The following is a 16,301-nucleotide window of genomic DNA, read 5'->3' on the forward strand; positions in this document are numbered from 1 at the left end:
CCTGATCTTAACAGGCCACACCTGTAATCAATAAGAACTAGTGCTATATAAGAGTAAGGAAAGAGGAGTGAGGAGAGTCAGATTACTGCAAGGACCTGGAGAAGTCAGTGTGGAGAGGAGCTGCCTGTATCAAGAAGGTATGAAGCTCTGATAATATGAAATCCTTGTACTATGATGATGATAGAACCTTTGCTATCTAAGATATCATTATAGTTTAAATTTGATAATTAATGGCTTTGAAAATTAAGTGTTTGTCTGTGGATTGTAACCCGAAGAGTAAAATATGTTTGTTACACTTGGGGAATTCCAGTCAAACTAATGGTGCTGAATTCAAGGGATAAAAGAAAAAGACCACTTGGCAGGAGGTGCAACAGTGCTAAGAATGGAAAAGGGAGGCCATTCAGAAGTGCTCAGGAGAAAAAGTGCTGCAACCATCTCTCTGAAACTCCTGGCAGGTAAAAAAGTTCTGGACTTCTGATATCAGCAGGCATGTTTTAAGATTTTATTATTCTGATCAGGTCATGTGATACCAGATTAATTTTTGAGTTGAAGGTATTTCAAGAAAGTTTGTTTTAAGTCTTGCAGCTTAAAACAAAAAGCTGCCTTCATAGGGGCACTAGAATGATTTTAGTTACATTCACTGGATCTTTTTGTTTTTGTAGTAATGATTCAGAAACATATCTGTGATTGAAAGAGGCCACTGTCAGTGACACAGTTCTGAAGTTTGCTGTCACAAGTCCAAGGAAGGATGTGATACTGAGCATCCTAGTAGCCAGGGATCTGGTCTAATGTGGCAGCTGGTGGCAAAAGGAAATACAAGACACTTTATAATACATGTCATCCTAAACCTCCACAGGTGATAGGACCAATTTTAAATTTGGTTTGGTTTTTTTATTTATTTGAAGAAGGTAGATTATCATCTGTCCCTAATAACTGAGTGTTGGGTCTGGGGAATTCTGTGGATAATAGAAGTTTATTCCTTTGGCTCATATTAGTAGCTGTTTTTTGCTAGGATTGCATTTCCTTCAGTGAAAATGTATAGTTTGTACATATGCTTGTGATACCACAGAACATGGTCCTGCTATTTGTTCACTGAATATATTTGAGCAGATTAATGAACAATAACCATCAACTGTAGTACCTGAAATGGAGACATAACTTTCATGCCTTCAAAATTTATAATATGACAAGCATTTGCTTAACCTCTACTCTATAATCCAAGGACAAGCTTTCAAACTAGATTTTGATTAAGTATCACTGAAATAGTAAGGAGGTCATGCCAGACTGACTTTTTCAAGTATCAGTGAGAAATTTGTAGAATTAAATATGGATGATGCCTTCCCACTAACAGGGTGAGTTTTCTGATTTTTGTTACACTGTTAAAAAACGTGAAGATTGGACTTGTAAGTTAAATTAAAATCTTAAGCCAAGACAGCTTAAAGCAAACGTGTATCTTTTATGATTAAAAAAAAAATAGCTTCTTGCCAAAGATTCATATAAGTTATTTAAATTTGATTGCCTGAGATGGCTGGTTTGATTTGGACACAAGACTGTTTAAAAATAGATACGTGTTTTTATATAAATCTAAAAGATAACTATTAAATCCCCTTGCTTTAAGAAAAATATAGGGGTCCTGGAATCATTAAGTAAAATTCAGTGAACCAATCTTTTAAAAGAAAAATAATTGTAATTTTTTGTTGCCTTCCTGCTTTGAGTATCTCACCTGAAAATCTGTTCCTTGCCGTGTTTTCCTCCTGTAAAAAACTGTAGATTTCCAGGGGCTGAATTTGAAATTGCTCCTGCCATTTGTGGCCTGGTGTGTATCTGAATGCCTGAGTATCTCCCTGCTGAATGAATTGTTTTCTGACCTGAGTTCACTTGAGTTTATTGACTGGCTGCATGGTCTTGGTGCTGTTCCAGAAGAGCTATTGAAGGAAAAGATGCAGGAATGCAGAGAATGATGCAGAGGGTGATCTGATCTCTCAGAGATGTACTAAGTGCAAGATGCATAGAATATTTTTCAGACTTTATTAACTTTTTAGATAGATGTGGTGGGTTGACCGTTCCTGGGTGACAGATGCCCAACAAACCACTCTGTCAGAAAAAAAATGGAACAAAAGGTTCACCAATTGACATCAGGGAGAGATCCTCACCCAATACCATCACAGGCAAAACAGACTCGATTTGGGGATATTAACTGAATTTATTACCAGTCAAAATCAGAGCAGGATACTGAAAAGTAAAATCTTAATAGCATCATTCTCCTTTCCCTCCCTCTTTCCCAGACAGTGGAGGGAGACAGGGAATGGGAGCACATTCAGTTTATCACAAGTTATTTCTGTCCCTGCTCAGGGAGAAGAGTCCATTTCTGGCTCCAACATGGGGACAGTTCTCAATGAACTTCTCCAGCATGGGTCCCTTTCCGTGGGGTGCAGTCTTGAGGCACAGCCTGTTCCATGGGATCACAAGTTTACCAGGAAACCTGCTCCAGTGGGTTCCTCTCTACAGCTCCACAGGTCCTGGAGTCACAGCCTTCTTTCAGGCATCCACCTACTCCAGTGTGGTGTCCTCCACGGGCTGCAGGTGGATCTCTGCATCCCTGGGCTCCCTGGGCTGCAGGGGCACAGCTGCCTCACCATGGGCACCTCCTGCACCTGGGGCACCTCCTTCCCTTCCTTCTCTGCTGACCTTGGCTGTTCCTCTTGTTGCTCTTCCTCATATTCTCACCATTCTCCGAGTGCAATTACATCAGTGCCATAACTTTTTTTTCCTTCTTAAATATGTTATCACAGAGGTGTTAGCACCATCTCTGCTTGGCCCAGCCTTGACCACTGGCACTTCTGGCAGCATCTCTCAGAAGCCAATCCTTTAAGTCCCCCCAGCTACCAAAACCTGGCCACACAAAACCAATACAGTAAGTGCTTTAAATCCAAGATGTGAGGTAGCTTTTAGAATACTTTTATTTTTCTTTTTTTCTTTGGGGGTGGGGATTGTTATTCTGTAGAAGTTGTATTTTTTATTTTCCTTTTTTCATTGTAAATGTGCAGCATTTGCTGATGGGAGCATTTGCAGCCTTGATGAGAGTTGTCTAGTAACAGTTGTCCACGTAGGTATTTACAGTTTAAACAAGAATAGTCTAGTCAGTGGTAATTCTTAAGTCTATTTTGGTTTGCTTTGCATTTTTAATAGCATCCATAAATACCATGGGGTGATAGATGGGGCTTTTTATTTCTAGGAACAATAATAACGTATAAGGTGGGTGTATAATAAGGTGTATGTTTTTAGATTTGATATATGAAATTTTAGTCTTTTATGCATAGATGAACCTTGGTTATATTGTCAGTATGTACTAAAAAACCACCTTTTTAGAGGAGATTGCCATTGCTATAAATAATGTATATCTGAATATTCTTCATTAGAAGTAGTTGCTCATCTAATCACTGTTCAATCCCATCTTTTCAGAAGAGGCAAACATGTAGCTGTGAAAATAATCAAAAACTATGGCAGCTGCTCCAAAGCAGTTGATGAAGTCCTAGTACTGTAGTATGTAAAGGCACTGGATCCTGGCAGTACTCAGTGAGTATACAAAGCCACCTGTACTTTGGTTTGGCTTTAGGATTTCTGTTATGTTGCTTTCTGTGCTATGGGATGTGTGTATCTCAGCTTTTTTAGAACTGTTGCAAGTCATGTCACATTCCTGCCTTTGCAGTCACTGTGTCCAGAGTACCGTGGACATGTCTGAATTGTTTTTGAGGTCCAGGGCCTCAGCACCTTTCCTTCAGTCAGAGATGGGCTTTGGGTGTACAGTATTTAAGCATGAGCATCAGCCGTGATGCCCACAGGCCATTGCAGAGCTCCTGCAGTCAGCCATGGCCACAGCAGCCTGCTGTGCTGAGCTCTCAGTTGAGGGGTGTCACATGCTGCTGAACTGTGCTCCAGCAGCACAGTGCTCTCTTTCTTGAGCTCTTGGACTGGTTTGGAGTCTGGTATCAAATAAGAACCTTCTGAATCCTTTCACACCACTGGGACAGTCACAACTGTGACATGTTAGAAGTGCAGTGTATTTTCATGGACTACTACTTTGGAGCAGCACTATTTCCTGTAAGTTACTGAGAGCCTTAGAATAATGCAGCATCTGTAATTCTCCTCAGCTGGGTGAAAATATGCTGGAGAGGCAGGGACTGAGGAGAATTATTTATGCAAGAACTTCAGCTGCCTTCCTCCATGGTGCCAAATGGAAGAGAGATGTGGGCACAAGGGAACAGTATGAACAGAACATTTCTACACATTGCTTTCAGTCAACATTTTGGCAGCAGCTTGGTGTGAAGGATCACCTTCTTAACATTTGTAATTTACAAGCCATGCTAGTAACAGATGTAGCTTCATCTGTCACCATCAACAAATTCAAATACCTCAACTTTGTCATCTTGACAGTATTGCTGAAACTTGAGATTAATCAACAAAGTGAAAAAATAGGGTCAAGGGGAAAAAAACCCTCAAGGGGAAAAACCTACTGTACTCCACCTTACTTTAGGAAACAGATCAGTACTGCCTCTTTTTTTCCTTAATCTGAACCTTATTATAGATTGCAGTATACAGTGAAAAATAGTTATTGATAACTTCCTCTAACAATGAACAGAAATGTCTCTCTGGATTTCCCTTCAGAGCCATGGCATATCACATGATAAGAAAAGCAGGCAATAACATTTTTATGTACTGGACTGGTATAGTTTTATTTTAAATATCTTCAGATTAGATTTAAGACCCAGTCATCTTTTTGACAAGCTGGCTGCTCTGATGGACTATTCCCAGATCAGTTCCCAAGTTGAAAACACACATGTTGGTAAACTTCTGCTGAAGGGCCAAAACAGATTATCTGAGTAAAAAATACAGTCTGTTTGTCTAAGGAAATGAAAGTTTTTCTGTCAAGGACAGGTGGATTGGGATGAACAAAATCCTGATGGGAGATACTTATCAAACCCTTGTATGCCACTGAAGGTAAGATGCGACAGGGAAAATGCTCTTGAGGACAGAAAATTTAAGCATAAGTGTAAGATAAACAACAAAAAATTATTTTATTTCCATGAAGGCATTCATGACATGGCAGGATTCTGACCACAAGAACCTCTTTGATGTGGTTCAGAAGATGCTGGATTTTGTCCCAAACAAGCGCTGCTCTTATCGTGCAGCACTTTTCTTTCTTCTCTCCATTGAAAGGCAGAAAGAGAGCACAGGCTCCTGCAGCTAATCAGGCTGAGTCACGGGGACCAAAGAAACTTAAACATTTGGTTAGATTGTAACTGCCCTACTTTTTAGTATGACTTCTTGGATGCTTACCAAATACTGAAATAAAACTTACTTAATATACAGATGAACCTGGGGATGTTAGCACTTTCAACATGGAAAAGAGCACCCTAATAGCAACAAAGTAGTATTTTAATTTCATTTTATTCAACAGTCCTTTGAATTTAGGCAAAAGACCTAGCACTGCTTTGTACTCTATAGTATCAGTGGTGCTTTCTTTTCAGACAAGGAGCAGAGACAGCTCTTGGCATTAAGTGTAAGGATGGCCTTTATTTGCTTAAAAAAAAAGTTACAAAGTAAGGAAGATCACTGTAGTATTGAACAGATTGCATTGTGATGACCAATTTTTTCATTTATTTTAGTAGGTGTACTCTGGTTACCAGTATTTCAGTTAATGCTCACTGTTAGCTTACAACAGTATAGACTTCACCTTTTTTTCCCCAATCTTTCTGAATTGAACTGTCCTGAGAATTTCCAGTAGGAATTAAAGTTTCAGGGAGCAGATAAGTTGTTTGGTTTAGTGTATCAGCTGCCAGCATAAAAGAATCTCTAAACCTCAAAGGGGGAAGAGTGGTGTTTTGGCTGCCTTAGGTTGCAGCAGCTGTGCATTTGCAGAGCAGCACAAAGCAGCTGCTCCCCCTGCCAGCCCAGCCAGCAGCAGTGCCTGGCTCAAGAAAGCTGCTGGGCACCTGTGTAGAACAGCACTGCTTGTGCTTCCATGAGGGAAAGGGAAAAGAAAGGCATCCCCAGAGCTGCAAGGGCACCTGACAGTCCCTCAGGAACATGGGCCACCAGCTGTGACAGCCAGCAGGCTCAGAGATGCCACTTGTCATGCCCCACCATGGTAACCAATTCCTGCCACCACAACAGCTTCTCTCCAGCAGTGGGGCTTCCACCTTCTCCACAGCTGGAATAGAGGATTACTTTATGCTGGAAGTCTGGTAAAGGGATGACAAAGTACTTGGGGACATGGACAACCACCTATGACGGGGGCTATTTGGTGGTACAGACTGCAGTGCCACACAAGCGACAGCCTCTTCCCTTGGGAGGCATTTTTATAGTTTAATTTGCAAGCAGACTGCCCTAAGTCTCATTCACCATATCACATCTACTCCAATACAGACAGAAATCCCAACAGATGAAATGGATTTCACCGTGGAAGGCCTTATATTACATTATTACAGTAGAAAATACAGGAGGTAGAAGGTAACTGAAAGGACAAATGCAGGTTAAGAGTCAAATCTAACAGCTCCTGTAAGCTACTTGAACATGGTTTTAAAAACTAAATCCAGTATTCCATTAACTATAGAAAACAGTTAAAATAAATTGCCATGAGAGCCCTTATATCATGCTTGATACAGGGAGGTAGGATGTAAGAATCAGAAGGACACATGAGACATGACACTTATCTACAGCTCCTGTTTGCTTTACTGAGGCCAGAATTTCACAGGTCAGTCACCCTCTTCAGCTTCAGACTCCGACTCTGCAACAGAGAGAGACCTCATCAGCAGTCTGGCCATGGCTCAGCCCCCAGCCCCAAGCTCAGCTGCTGCCCTGCACAACAGCAGCTGCTGGATCTACATCGATTGTCCTGGAAAGCTTTTCTAGCCAGGACCAGGGGAGGGGGCACCCTAGTCTGAGAGGGGCAATTAACATCCCCCACTCCAAAACACCGCATTATTTGCATTAGGGTTCCCAAAATGAACAAGCTCCACATGTGAGCAAAGCTGCTGGTTACCTTCTTCAGCATTCTTGAGCCATTCAACAAACTTCTTCATCTGCTCCAGAAAAACACTCTTTCCTTTTGCAAGATGGGCATCTTTATACCACTTGAGGATTGGTTCTTCACTCAGAACTTCAGCTGTAAAGATAGGCAAGAGCAGTATTAATTCAGTGAACTGCTGAGAACCTGACTGGCAGCCTTTGCTTCCTCCCCAAGGAGCATCATGTACTCCTTCTCCGGGTACAGCTGAACAGAGCTGCACTAGGAGTGCCTTCAGTTTTGAAATTCAAAGAACCAGGCATTTTGGATGGTTCCTCATGCCGGGAATTTCCTCAGTACTGTATCCAGAAGCTGCACTTTCACTCCCACTAACAGTCTGGAGTGTTATAGAGTTATTTGAAATTGCACTCTAAGCAAAGGTTCAGTTAACAGCTAAGAACAGATGCAAATTCTGTTGAAGTCCAAAGTAAACACTTCCTGTGGTGCAGGTGTTTTTTAAATTTTACAAGTACAGAACAGTCTTCAGTTTAACAAGTCTCCATGGGTGCACAGCTTGGTTTTTTCAGTACTGCCTTTCATCAGACATTTAAAAAGAGCCAAGAGCAGCCTGGAACACACTAGTGGTCTCAATCTTCAGCTCCTCACACTCAAGGTTTAGGAGAACTAAGAAGAATAAGCTATCATGGAACTTAACAAAAGGCCTTAAAAATCTATATTTAGCTTTGTTCTGCAACTCTTAAGCATTCCTACTGTAGACAGGCAGCATCTTTGTCTTGCATTTCCCCATGTGCCAAGGGCTAGCCACATGCACCTTTGCATTTTTACAAACAGGAGGTAGAAAATTCTTCAGCTTAGGAAGTGCAGTGTTGTAGCACTGATCTCCCGTTTCAGAAGTTTTAAAAAACTCAGCCAACCAAAACCAGCCCCTCCAAAGATCCACAAACCCCTGAAACTATAACCCCACAAAGTTACCTTTGTAGAAGAGCACCACTATTTTCTGGAAGGCCTTCATGAAGTGAATGTTGTCATAACAATACTCCTGAATCTTCAACAGAAGAGTCAGCTCTGACTGACCTTGGGTGGTGAAGGCAGCAAGTAGAGGGCTGTATTGCTGTAACAAGAACATCAGATTGGCACACACAGAGCACTTCTTCTTTACCACCTGACTAAAGCTGGTTTTGCAGTTTCCATCAGCCACTGCTTAGAAATTTGCAACCACAGCCCCACCCCAGAGCAGCTCTGCAGCAGTCACTGCCTCTGCCTCAGGCCCTTGGCCTGTAATATTCCTCACAAGGGGGAGAATTCCCCATCTCATTCTGTCTCTGTACTAGCAGAGTTGTAGCTTTAACATTTAAAATGGAGCTGCAGACAGAAGGAAGGCAGGGCTCTGCCTAAGGGCTGCAGAAGTCTGTACTGAAGTTACAATACCTTCAAATGCTTAATGGCTTGCTCTGCTACCAGCTCCTCCTTTTTGTTCCACTCCACTGTGCTCATTACACTTGACCAGATTATGGTTACCACAGTCTGTTCTGAGATGTTGTTTTTCTTCATCTCCTCCTTCACGTACAAGATGATCTGCCAGGAGAGTAAGAGTAAGCAGAAAGGCCACATATGGCACAAAGCTAAATTAAAACTTCTCTTTTAAAGGTAACCCAAAGGTAACCCAGAAGGTTTCAGAATGACAGCCAACCTTCCTGATCATACAGCAGGATTCAGGACATTGTGCCCCCCCCCGCCCAGTTCATCATTTTAGTTCCCAGTGAGAGCTAAGTTCAGCACAGAAAGCATCTCCACCTTGTCTACAAACACCTACATCCTTGAATGGATCTCCCCGTGACATCTGCTCCTGCAGTTCCTTCTGCAGCTCCTTCCGAGCTCCTATGGATTGCTGGTTCCGAACATACTCAGAGAGTTCCTTTAGTCCTGCTTCAGTGAAGTACTTGGAGAAGTGTTCAACACTTTGTTTGTTGGCTGGGAAGAGTTCCTGAAAACAAAGTTTACGACTCTTTTGTAAAAAAAAGGTGTGTTGAGTACTTTGCTGGCAAATGCTGTTCATGAAACTGGCTTATGGAACAGCAGCATAGTTCCAATGGTACTCACCATGAGCCTGTTGTCCATGTTTACCTTGCGAAGACTGACAGCCACTGCATTGATATCTTTCTCATTTATCCATGATTTGAACAGCTTGACTGCAAAAGCTGCAGAAACACCTGTGCAGTCAGAATAGTTCTATTATTAGTGAAATTCAAAACAAAGGGAACCATAAGGCCTGAGTACAGGGTACCTTGTTTGGCAGACTGTGCTCAGAGCAGCAGCTGTGCTTCCAACACCAGCACAGTCTGCAGTACCTCTCTCTGCCCTGCAGCCTCCAGCATCTTGGACTTTTCCTACAACTCAGCATCAGTCTTCCCTGTACTAAACTCAACTCTTCTGCTGCAATTTAGGAAGTAACCTAAAGATATGACACACACTTTGCATCCTGAAAGGTCCCTCTCAAAAATACAGTGGTGCCTTGCTGGGCAATGCTAGTGATAGCAGCTCCCAATGTCAGGCAGGGAAGTCTGACACACAAGCTTTCTCAAGAAACTCCTTTTCTGAAGTCTTAACAGGATCTTCCAGGTTCACAGGGGCATCACATTTACCTTTGCTAATCTTGTAGTCAGTCTATCACCAAGCAAGGGTGCAATGTCATCACAGCTGCCACCTACTTGTCATGGTTCTTCTCCCCTTCCTAAGGGAGGAGCTGGGCCACACTTACCTTCTTTAACCAAGTTCTCATTGTAGAGACTGTTGAGAATTGATGCATTGAGTGTCCCGTTGGCAAGCAGAATACCCGTCAGCATGGCCAGTTTGTTCCGCTCCGATTCTGAGAACCCTTTCAGGAACAGCAGCAACTGCAGGACAAGTAAGAAGAGCTGCATAAAACAACCACCTCCACTGCCTGTGTTAAACACTTTCGTTTCATCAGGCTAGCAGAAGCACTAGTCACTGGTAGTCATGCAAGCCAGCCATTCTTCCATGAACAGCTTTCAAGGGTAGTATTTTAATAATCCATTTTATGATGTAACCCTTCTACAGAGTGATTAGCTAGCAGAATGTGAAGGTTTATTTGTCTGCTGATAAAAAAACCACTCGATACCTTTTTGACTTCATCTTCAAAGCCTTTCTCCAGGTACTTGTAACGCCTGATTAGCTTGTTAAAAACCTAAAAAGACACAGAGTACATTATCTTTTGCTGTGAACTATCATTTGATTTGAATTTTAAAAAACTATGTTCAGTAAAATAGGTCTGAACTCTTTAGAGCAACCACAGCTTGGAACACTGCTGCTGTATTACTTCCAGTATGCTTAAAGCCATATGTTATTTTTACATTAGCATACAATTACACAAACATTTAATTTTTGACCATGAAACAGCTTTAAGTTAAACTGCCCTAATTTCAGAACTAACCTGAGCAAATGCTTGCATGGTTTCTAGGTCTTCCTGTGCTGCAAACACACAGACGTTTGTGCGTGTCATGTCGTCTGCCAGGGTCCCACCCGGGGCTGCAGGAGGATTTCAGCATTAGTAGTGCACTGAGCAGTCTCCAAGCAGAACTCCAGCACCCACAGCATGCAATACATTTTCCTGTCATGATGAACTCAATGACCTGATCACCACAGACACCCCTACATCTCCCTGTGTTCTACTGCTGCACCAGAACTTTACAATCAACTTGGATTTGAACATTTAACTATTCTGACCCCCTACTGCTAAGGGGATTGACAACACATCTTGTTTTCATATGAGTAAGTTAACAAGGCCATATGAGCTCCTCTTCCCTTACAGGAAGCCACTGAAGCTGCTTAATTCCAGCAAGTGTCTTTTTAGTGTCTGCTGCTTTGTGCCTTTTACATGACAGAGTAAGTCACAACAGTAGACTGAAACATGAAGAGACACACAGTTCAAAATTCAGTGCTGCAGAGATGAGCTTGAAACTTTAGTTATTTAGGCTGCTTCACTAATGAAGGTGCATTCAGGTCACCAGCTTTGGTGCCAGAACACCTCATCATCAATTTCTATGCCATTCTACATGCAGTGGAGATCCTTTGCTATGAATTAGTCAGAAACATTACTTTAAAACTAGAAATTAATATTTCTGGTAATAATATTAAAAGCTGGTAAGGCAACAGGATGTCAGTTTTTATTCTGGCTTCCTCTGACTGAAGATCAAAGCTGATCTTCTAAACTACCTGTTACAGACAGGGAGTTGAGTAAAGCACCCCATATCACCATTAACACAGCAATTCCTTCTTCCCTTCCCCATCAGACTCATTCCTAGAAGGAACACTTCCTACAGGAGGATGCACTAAACGTAAACCCCCATATCGTAACAATGTGCTTGCCTGGTTGGTGAACGTCTGTTCCTCTCTGTACACAGAGTGTGTACCTGAGTCTGCAAGACTTTTCATCACATTTCACTTCCTCAGTCCCTGCGTTTTCTGCCAACTCGACCACCCTCTCATTTCTCACTCCCTGATGGCTGCTAGAGCCCGTGACCTCACAAACAACAACAAATGATTTGTAACAGCATGTCCAAGACTAAGCACTTCAGATTCTTCTGTAAACAAGTTTCCTTTCCAAAACAATAAGGCAGGATGCATAAATCACAGGAACCATGTCAACTACTGGTCTTGTTACAGTAGACTATGCACCTGGAACAAGAATTTATCCATCTCTCATCATTAGAAGTGACCTTGACTAGAGTCAAATCTACTTCTGGTAAAAAAACAAACAAACAAAAAAAAAACCTCAAAAAAAACCCCCAAAAACCCAACCAACAACAAAAACTAGCCAAACAAAACCAACCACACACACCACACCCAAAAATCCGAAGTACTTTCTTCTAAGCAGAGTTTGTACAATCTACACTTCAAGGCATGCAAACAGACCCAAGTAAAACTGAGACAGGTTATAGAGAGTATTTCTACAGTAACTGCTCAGGCACCAAGACGATCAGGTGGTTTACCACAGATTAACTTACACCCTGTTCTACACACTCAATGGGCTCTTTAGCAGAGATTTTACACTGAAAGGAAATGCAGCTGTGAGGTGAATGACGCTGACAGCAGCCACATCACAGGGACTTACCCAGCATTCCACCAGCCACCAGGATGTCAAAAAGTGTTTCTGCATAGCGGCGATAATCAAGTTTTGCACCAGAAGCATCAAGAAACTTTGCTACTGCCTCCAAGTCAGTGCCAGTTTCAGTTAAACCTTGAATAATACAGTCCTGGAACTGAGTAGGGTCAAACCTCTCTTTTTCATCTGTAAAGCAAAAATGTTGAAATAAGATTTCCATTAAGAGTTCTTTGTGATGATCATTACTTGGTTCTAATAAAGCTTAACTGACTTCTCAGTTTGATTCTTATACCCCTATTCTCATGTTAGATCACTCCCTCCAAAACCAGAGACTCAGCTCATGCTGGAAAGCAATTTTTAATACATGCCCCAAAAATTCTGTACATTTGATGCCATTACTCATGTTTTATCTCAGCTTTTTGGGCCTCTCTCTTTTCAGATGAAATCGTCTGACTGACTAACTGAGCATCATTACCCCACCTGAGTCATCTGGCAATTTCCTTTTTGGCTATGAAGACCACCCTCTCATCTTAACCTGCAGCTAGGTGAGTCTGAGGCAGTAACTCTTCCTCAAGTGCTTGGGGGAAATGTAGACAGAGGAGCTAACTTAATGGCCTTAACTGCAGAGCTATTTAAGCAACCTTTGCTGTAGCTAAGCAGAACACTCATGATGTATCTTCATACCTGATACATCAGCTGATCATTGCCTTGTTTTTACTACAGGCAGGGTATAATCAACATGCAACAAATCCACCTATGTAACTAACAGTCTTATAGAGGTCTTCAACTTTTCCTCATCTCAATTTGTCCTTAGATTATGGAAATCATGAGATAAAAAGCTTCCAAAGATAAGAGAACTCAACTGCAGATCTTAGAGTGCTGTCTAAAACAGCTTAGCCAATTCTGTTAGCAGGCTAATAGGGCATACTGGTGTCCAGTGTCAGTGCAATTATCAACACATTGGTAAAAGCTGTTTGGAAATACTGGATCAGTTATTTTCCAGGGCAGAACCACGGAGCTCCATTGTTCTAGAAGAGTTGCTTCTCAGCCAAACTATGGTTAAATGCTTAAAGAGAGACTAAAACCCCTGGCTGCTGGCATTCCATCTGCTGGACAGACCACAGCAAACTCTTAATACTCAAGAGATTTTTGAGGTGCTTTGACATTCAAACAGGTTCTATAAATCCAAGTATGCTTCTGCATGTACAGCATGCCTAAAGCTGCCTATTAGGACTGGAACACTGCTGCTATACAAGTAAAACTGTACTGAACAGAAACTCTAAGAGCATCCCCACTTCCTCTTAGCTGGAAAAAAGCTCCACCAAAATGCTAAGTTACTCGTCACACCTGTTCAGTCACTAACTCTTCTTATGGAAGTAACTGTGCGTGCAGAGAGACAGGCCTTTGCATATCCCATACTTTGAGAGTTTTCTGGACGTTGACTGGGGGATAGGTGGGTGGGTGGATTTGTGGGATTTTGTTGAGGGTTTTTTCTGTCAATTTATAAAAACTTAAAAGAGAACAATGTAACTTCTAGCCAGTGGCTAAGACTGAAATTCTTACTATGTTAGATGCTCCTTAGATGTATGCATTAACCTGCAACAAGCATGTGCTGGAGCTCCCCTGTAATTCAGGGGTACCAGATCCTAAGCTACACATTCAGGACAGTTCTAGAATGGTCATCTATTAGGAAAAGGTTATTACAGTAAATTCAGCAACAAGTCTGACTGCCAAATATTTTTGACTGGTGCAGAGAAAATTCCAGTCAGCCTCAAGACTCTGCACTTAGCATGGTCTCGTGTAAAAAATTTACGGTGAACACATGAAGGCACGGGTTTGCTTACTGACAGAAACCGACGTTTTTACCGTAAACATATCGCTGGCAGCCGGTCCTGGCAGTGGGCACGGTGCAGTAACTCACCTCTTTTTCTGGTTTTAAAACGCTGGCCCGATAGTGTCGGCTTCTGCGGCTTTTGATTATTCATAAAAGACACCCTGCAAGGAAGCAGAGACACCCGTGAGGACGCTGCAGGCAGGGGCCGCTCCTCCCTCCAGCTCCAGCGGCGCTGGGCGGTTGCGGGCAGCGCCGGCCCCCGCCCGGCTCCCGGCACGCACCGGGCTCCCCGGGCGGAGGCGGCCGCAGGGCGGAGCCGGGGCCCGCGCGGTGCCAGTGCCTGTGCCCGTGCCCGTGTCCGCGCTTCTCGGCCCTTGGCCCCGCCGTACGGCCCGAGCTGGCGGTGCCTTCGCTGCCGCCAACGCTACCCCGCTCCCGGGTACCGAAGCAGGAGAGAAAGAAGGGGCGCAGCACCTCCCTCCCCGGCCTCCACCGCAGCGCCGCGCGGTGCGGCCCTTACGGGCCAGGCTGCCGCAGCCGGGCCCAGCCGGCCGCCCGCTACCCGCGCCCGTCTCCTCACCGACTTTAAGGCAGAGAGAAAATGCCCGAGCGGCCCGGAGCGGAGACGGGCAGGAACAGCAGCGAGGAGCGGTGGCAACGAGAGCTCTGCGAGCGGAACCGACGCCAGAGGAAGAGGGGAGGGCCGTGCTCCGCCCCGCCCCGCACGAGAGGATGGAGGGAAGGGGCGGGGAACGGGGCGGGCTCTCTGGGGGCCGCAGGTGCTGCCGGGCTCACGGTGGGGGGGGTCTCTCCCCTGCCAGAGGAGCTTCCCGGCCGAGCCCTGCCCCGGAGTGACCACGCCCGGCCCGGCCCCCGCGTTCCCTGCGGCAGAGCCAGCCCGGCACCGCAGGGACACTTCCCTTCTGGCCGGGTCTGCGGCCCGGGCAGCGCGGGTGATCAGTGCGAGTGGCAGCACCGGGACCTGCGGTGCATCGAACTTCAATACCATACCTACTCTGCTGCTTGACCCTAGATTTGCTTTGCAGTTGTAATAATCTCTTCTTTCAGATCCGGGTGGTAACAAGCACTTGACGTACTGTAGTGTGTGCAGACAGGACTATCAGTTACAAGCTGTGCCCGTCTAACACACAGCAAAGTCCCTGGGCTCCAGAAGGGCTGCCAGGAAGCAGAGCTAAACTGGTGGGTTATTGGGGTGGTAATATATCTGTGCCTAGAAATACTTGGCAGTGTGTACTTTTGGAATCTTTTACTGAAATATTGATACATTGCCCATCATTAATTTGTACAGTGTCTCATTTTGATCCTTGGGATTTCCATATTCTGGAAGAACAGAAAAAAAAAATCAACGATAACAGTTTTCACTGTCAAACTGGATGTAGAAGTGACAAAATGGTTCTACTTGTGATCTGTTCTTCATTGCAGGTACTTTCAAAATTGCATGCAAATTCTTTCAAGTTCTTGAGGTAACTCCAGAACTGTTCCAGTGTAGCATGCAGTCAGTAAGTGGCTGAAGGAGTCATCTGGTTGTCTCATCCTCAGGAAAGCAGTACTAATCTATAATCTAAACCCATGGCTTACAGGTTCCATGTTTGTCTTTGGGAAATTGAAATAAAATATTAAAAAATCATTTTGCTAAGGGGAGAAAAAACTGACTGTATTTCACAAATGCATGTTCCTTATCAGCCACACAAATGTCATTGCACACACATATCTCAATTTTTTCAAGTTATAAAAGATTGGGAAATCAACCAACTTATCTCTAGTGAACAGTGGCATTCTTGTAATTGAACAGGTAATTAAGCTCATATCTCCATAGCACATGTGAGCTCTCAACCTGAAAGGCTCAGATTACAGGAACTGACATACAATACAGTTGCAATACAGTTTAATGAGACTGCATTGAATTGTGGGGGCCATGAGTTTGCAAAGAAAGCCTACAGTGGATCCCTGGAGACGATGCATCATCTCCTGGTGACTGGATAGTAAATTCATCTTTATTTAAATTCTAAGTTGTTAACAAATTTTTGCATGACACTTAGCCCTTGAAGGCTCTTGTCCTTGGTTATGATTTCTATGAATATGAGAAGTTCTGTCACTGACAAACACTTTGACTGCTGGATATCCTGCACAGAAGGAAGCAGAAGTAGGTGGATACAGAATTCCCAGCCCCAGCCAGGCTGAGGTAGGGGTCTCTAGCTGGCTGCTATTGGAAGAGAGGGGCCTGCAGGTCTGTCTGATGTAATTTGTGTTCCTTTTCATAGAGAAATTTTCAGCCTAGAGCACAACAGATTTGTTCA

The 16,301-nt window shown here is 43.5% G+C and overlaps 1 protein-coding gene and 1 long non-coding RNA gene across 3 annotated transcripts; one reads left to right on the forward strand and one right to left on the reverse strand.

Moving 5' to 3' along the window:
* The first annotated feature begins 143 nt into the window (after positions 1–143).
* LOC127059814 (uncharacterized) lies at positions 144–14,064 on the forward strand. Its single transcript, XR_007777979.1, has 3 exons — positions 144–455; positions 2,793–3,576; positions 12,589–14,064. It is a non-coding gene; the product is annotated as an uncharacterized LOC127059814 (long non-coding RNA).
* BZW1 (basic leucine zipper and W2 domains 1) lies at positions 5,549–14,718 on the reverse strand. Of its 2 annotated transcripts, XM_030241538.2 has the most exons (12): positions 14,564–14,718; positions 14,071–14,144; positions 12,159–12,335; positions 10,479–10,573; positions 10,167–10,232; positions 9,786–9,921; positions 9,128–9,237; positions 8,841–9,011; positions 8,456–8,602; positions 8,000–8,138; positions 7,043–7,165; positions 5,549–6,787 (listed from the first exon to the last, which is right to left on the reverse strand). In XM_030241538.2, the coding sequence occupies exons 2-12, from the start codon at positions 14,132–14,134 to the stop codon at positions 6,756–6,758; spliced, it is 1,260 nt and encodes a 419-aa protein (XP_030097398.1). In that variant the 5' UTR covers positions 14,135–14,144; positions 14,564–14,718; the 3' UTR covers positions 5,549–6,755. The 2 variants fall into 2 exon arrangements, with proteins under 2 accessions (XP_030097398.1, XP_018767195.1); XM_018911650.1 differs by lacking the exons at positions 14,071–14,144; positions 14,564–14,718 and having other exon boundaries at positions 10,568–10,573; positions 12,159–12,236.
* Between the last annotated feature and the right edge of the window lie 1,583 nt (positions 14,719–16,301).

This window comes from Serinus canaria, chromosome 7 (assembly GCF_022539315.1).
Source record: "Serinus canaria isolate serCan28SL12 chromosome 7, serCan2020, whole genome shotgun sequence".
Taxonomy (NCBI): Eukaryota; Metazoa; Chordata; class Aves; order Passeriformes; family Fringillidae; genus Serinus; species Serinus canaria.

Excerpts from the sequence above, each read along its gene's own strand:
- BZW1 (XM_030241538.2), bottom strand. The coding sequence starts at position 14,134 with ATGAATAATCAAAAGCCGCAGAAGCCGACACTATCGGGCCAGCGTTTT. Across the intron at positions 10,574-12,158 it reads GGTGGCTGGTGGAATGCTGG|CCCCGGGTGGGACCCTGGCA; the intron begins GTAAGTCCCTGT and ends ATCCTCCTGCAG. Across the intron at positions 8,139-8,455 it reads AAGCCATTAAGCATTTGAAG|CAATACAGCCCTCTACTTGC; the intron begins GTATTGTAACTT and ends TTCTTGTTACAG.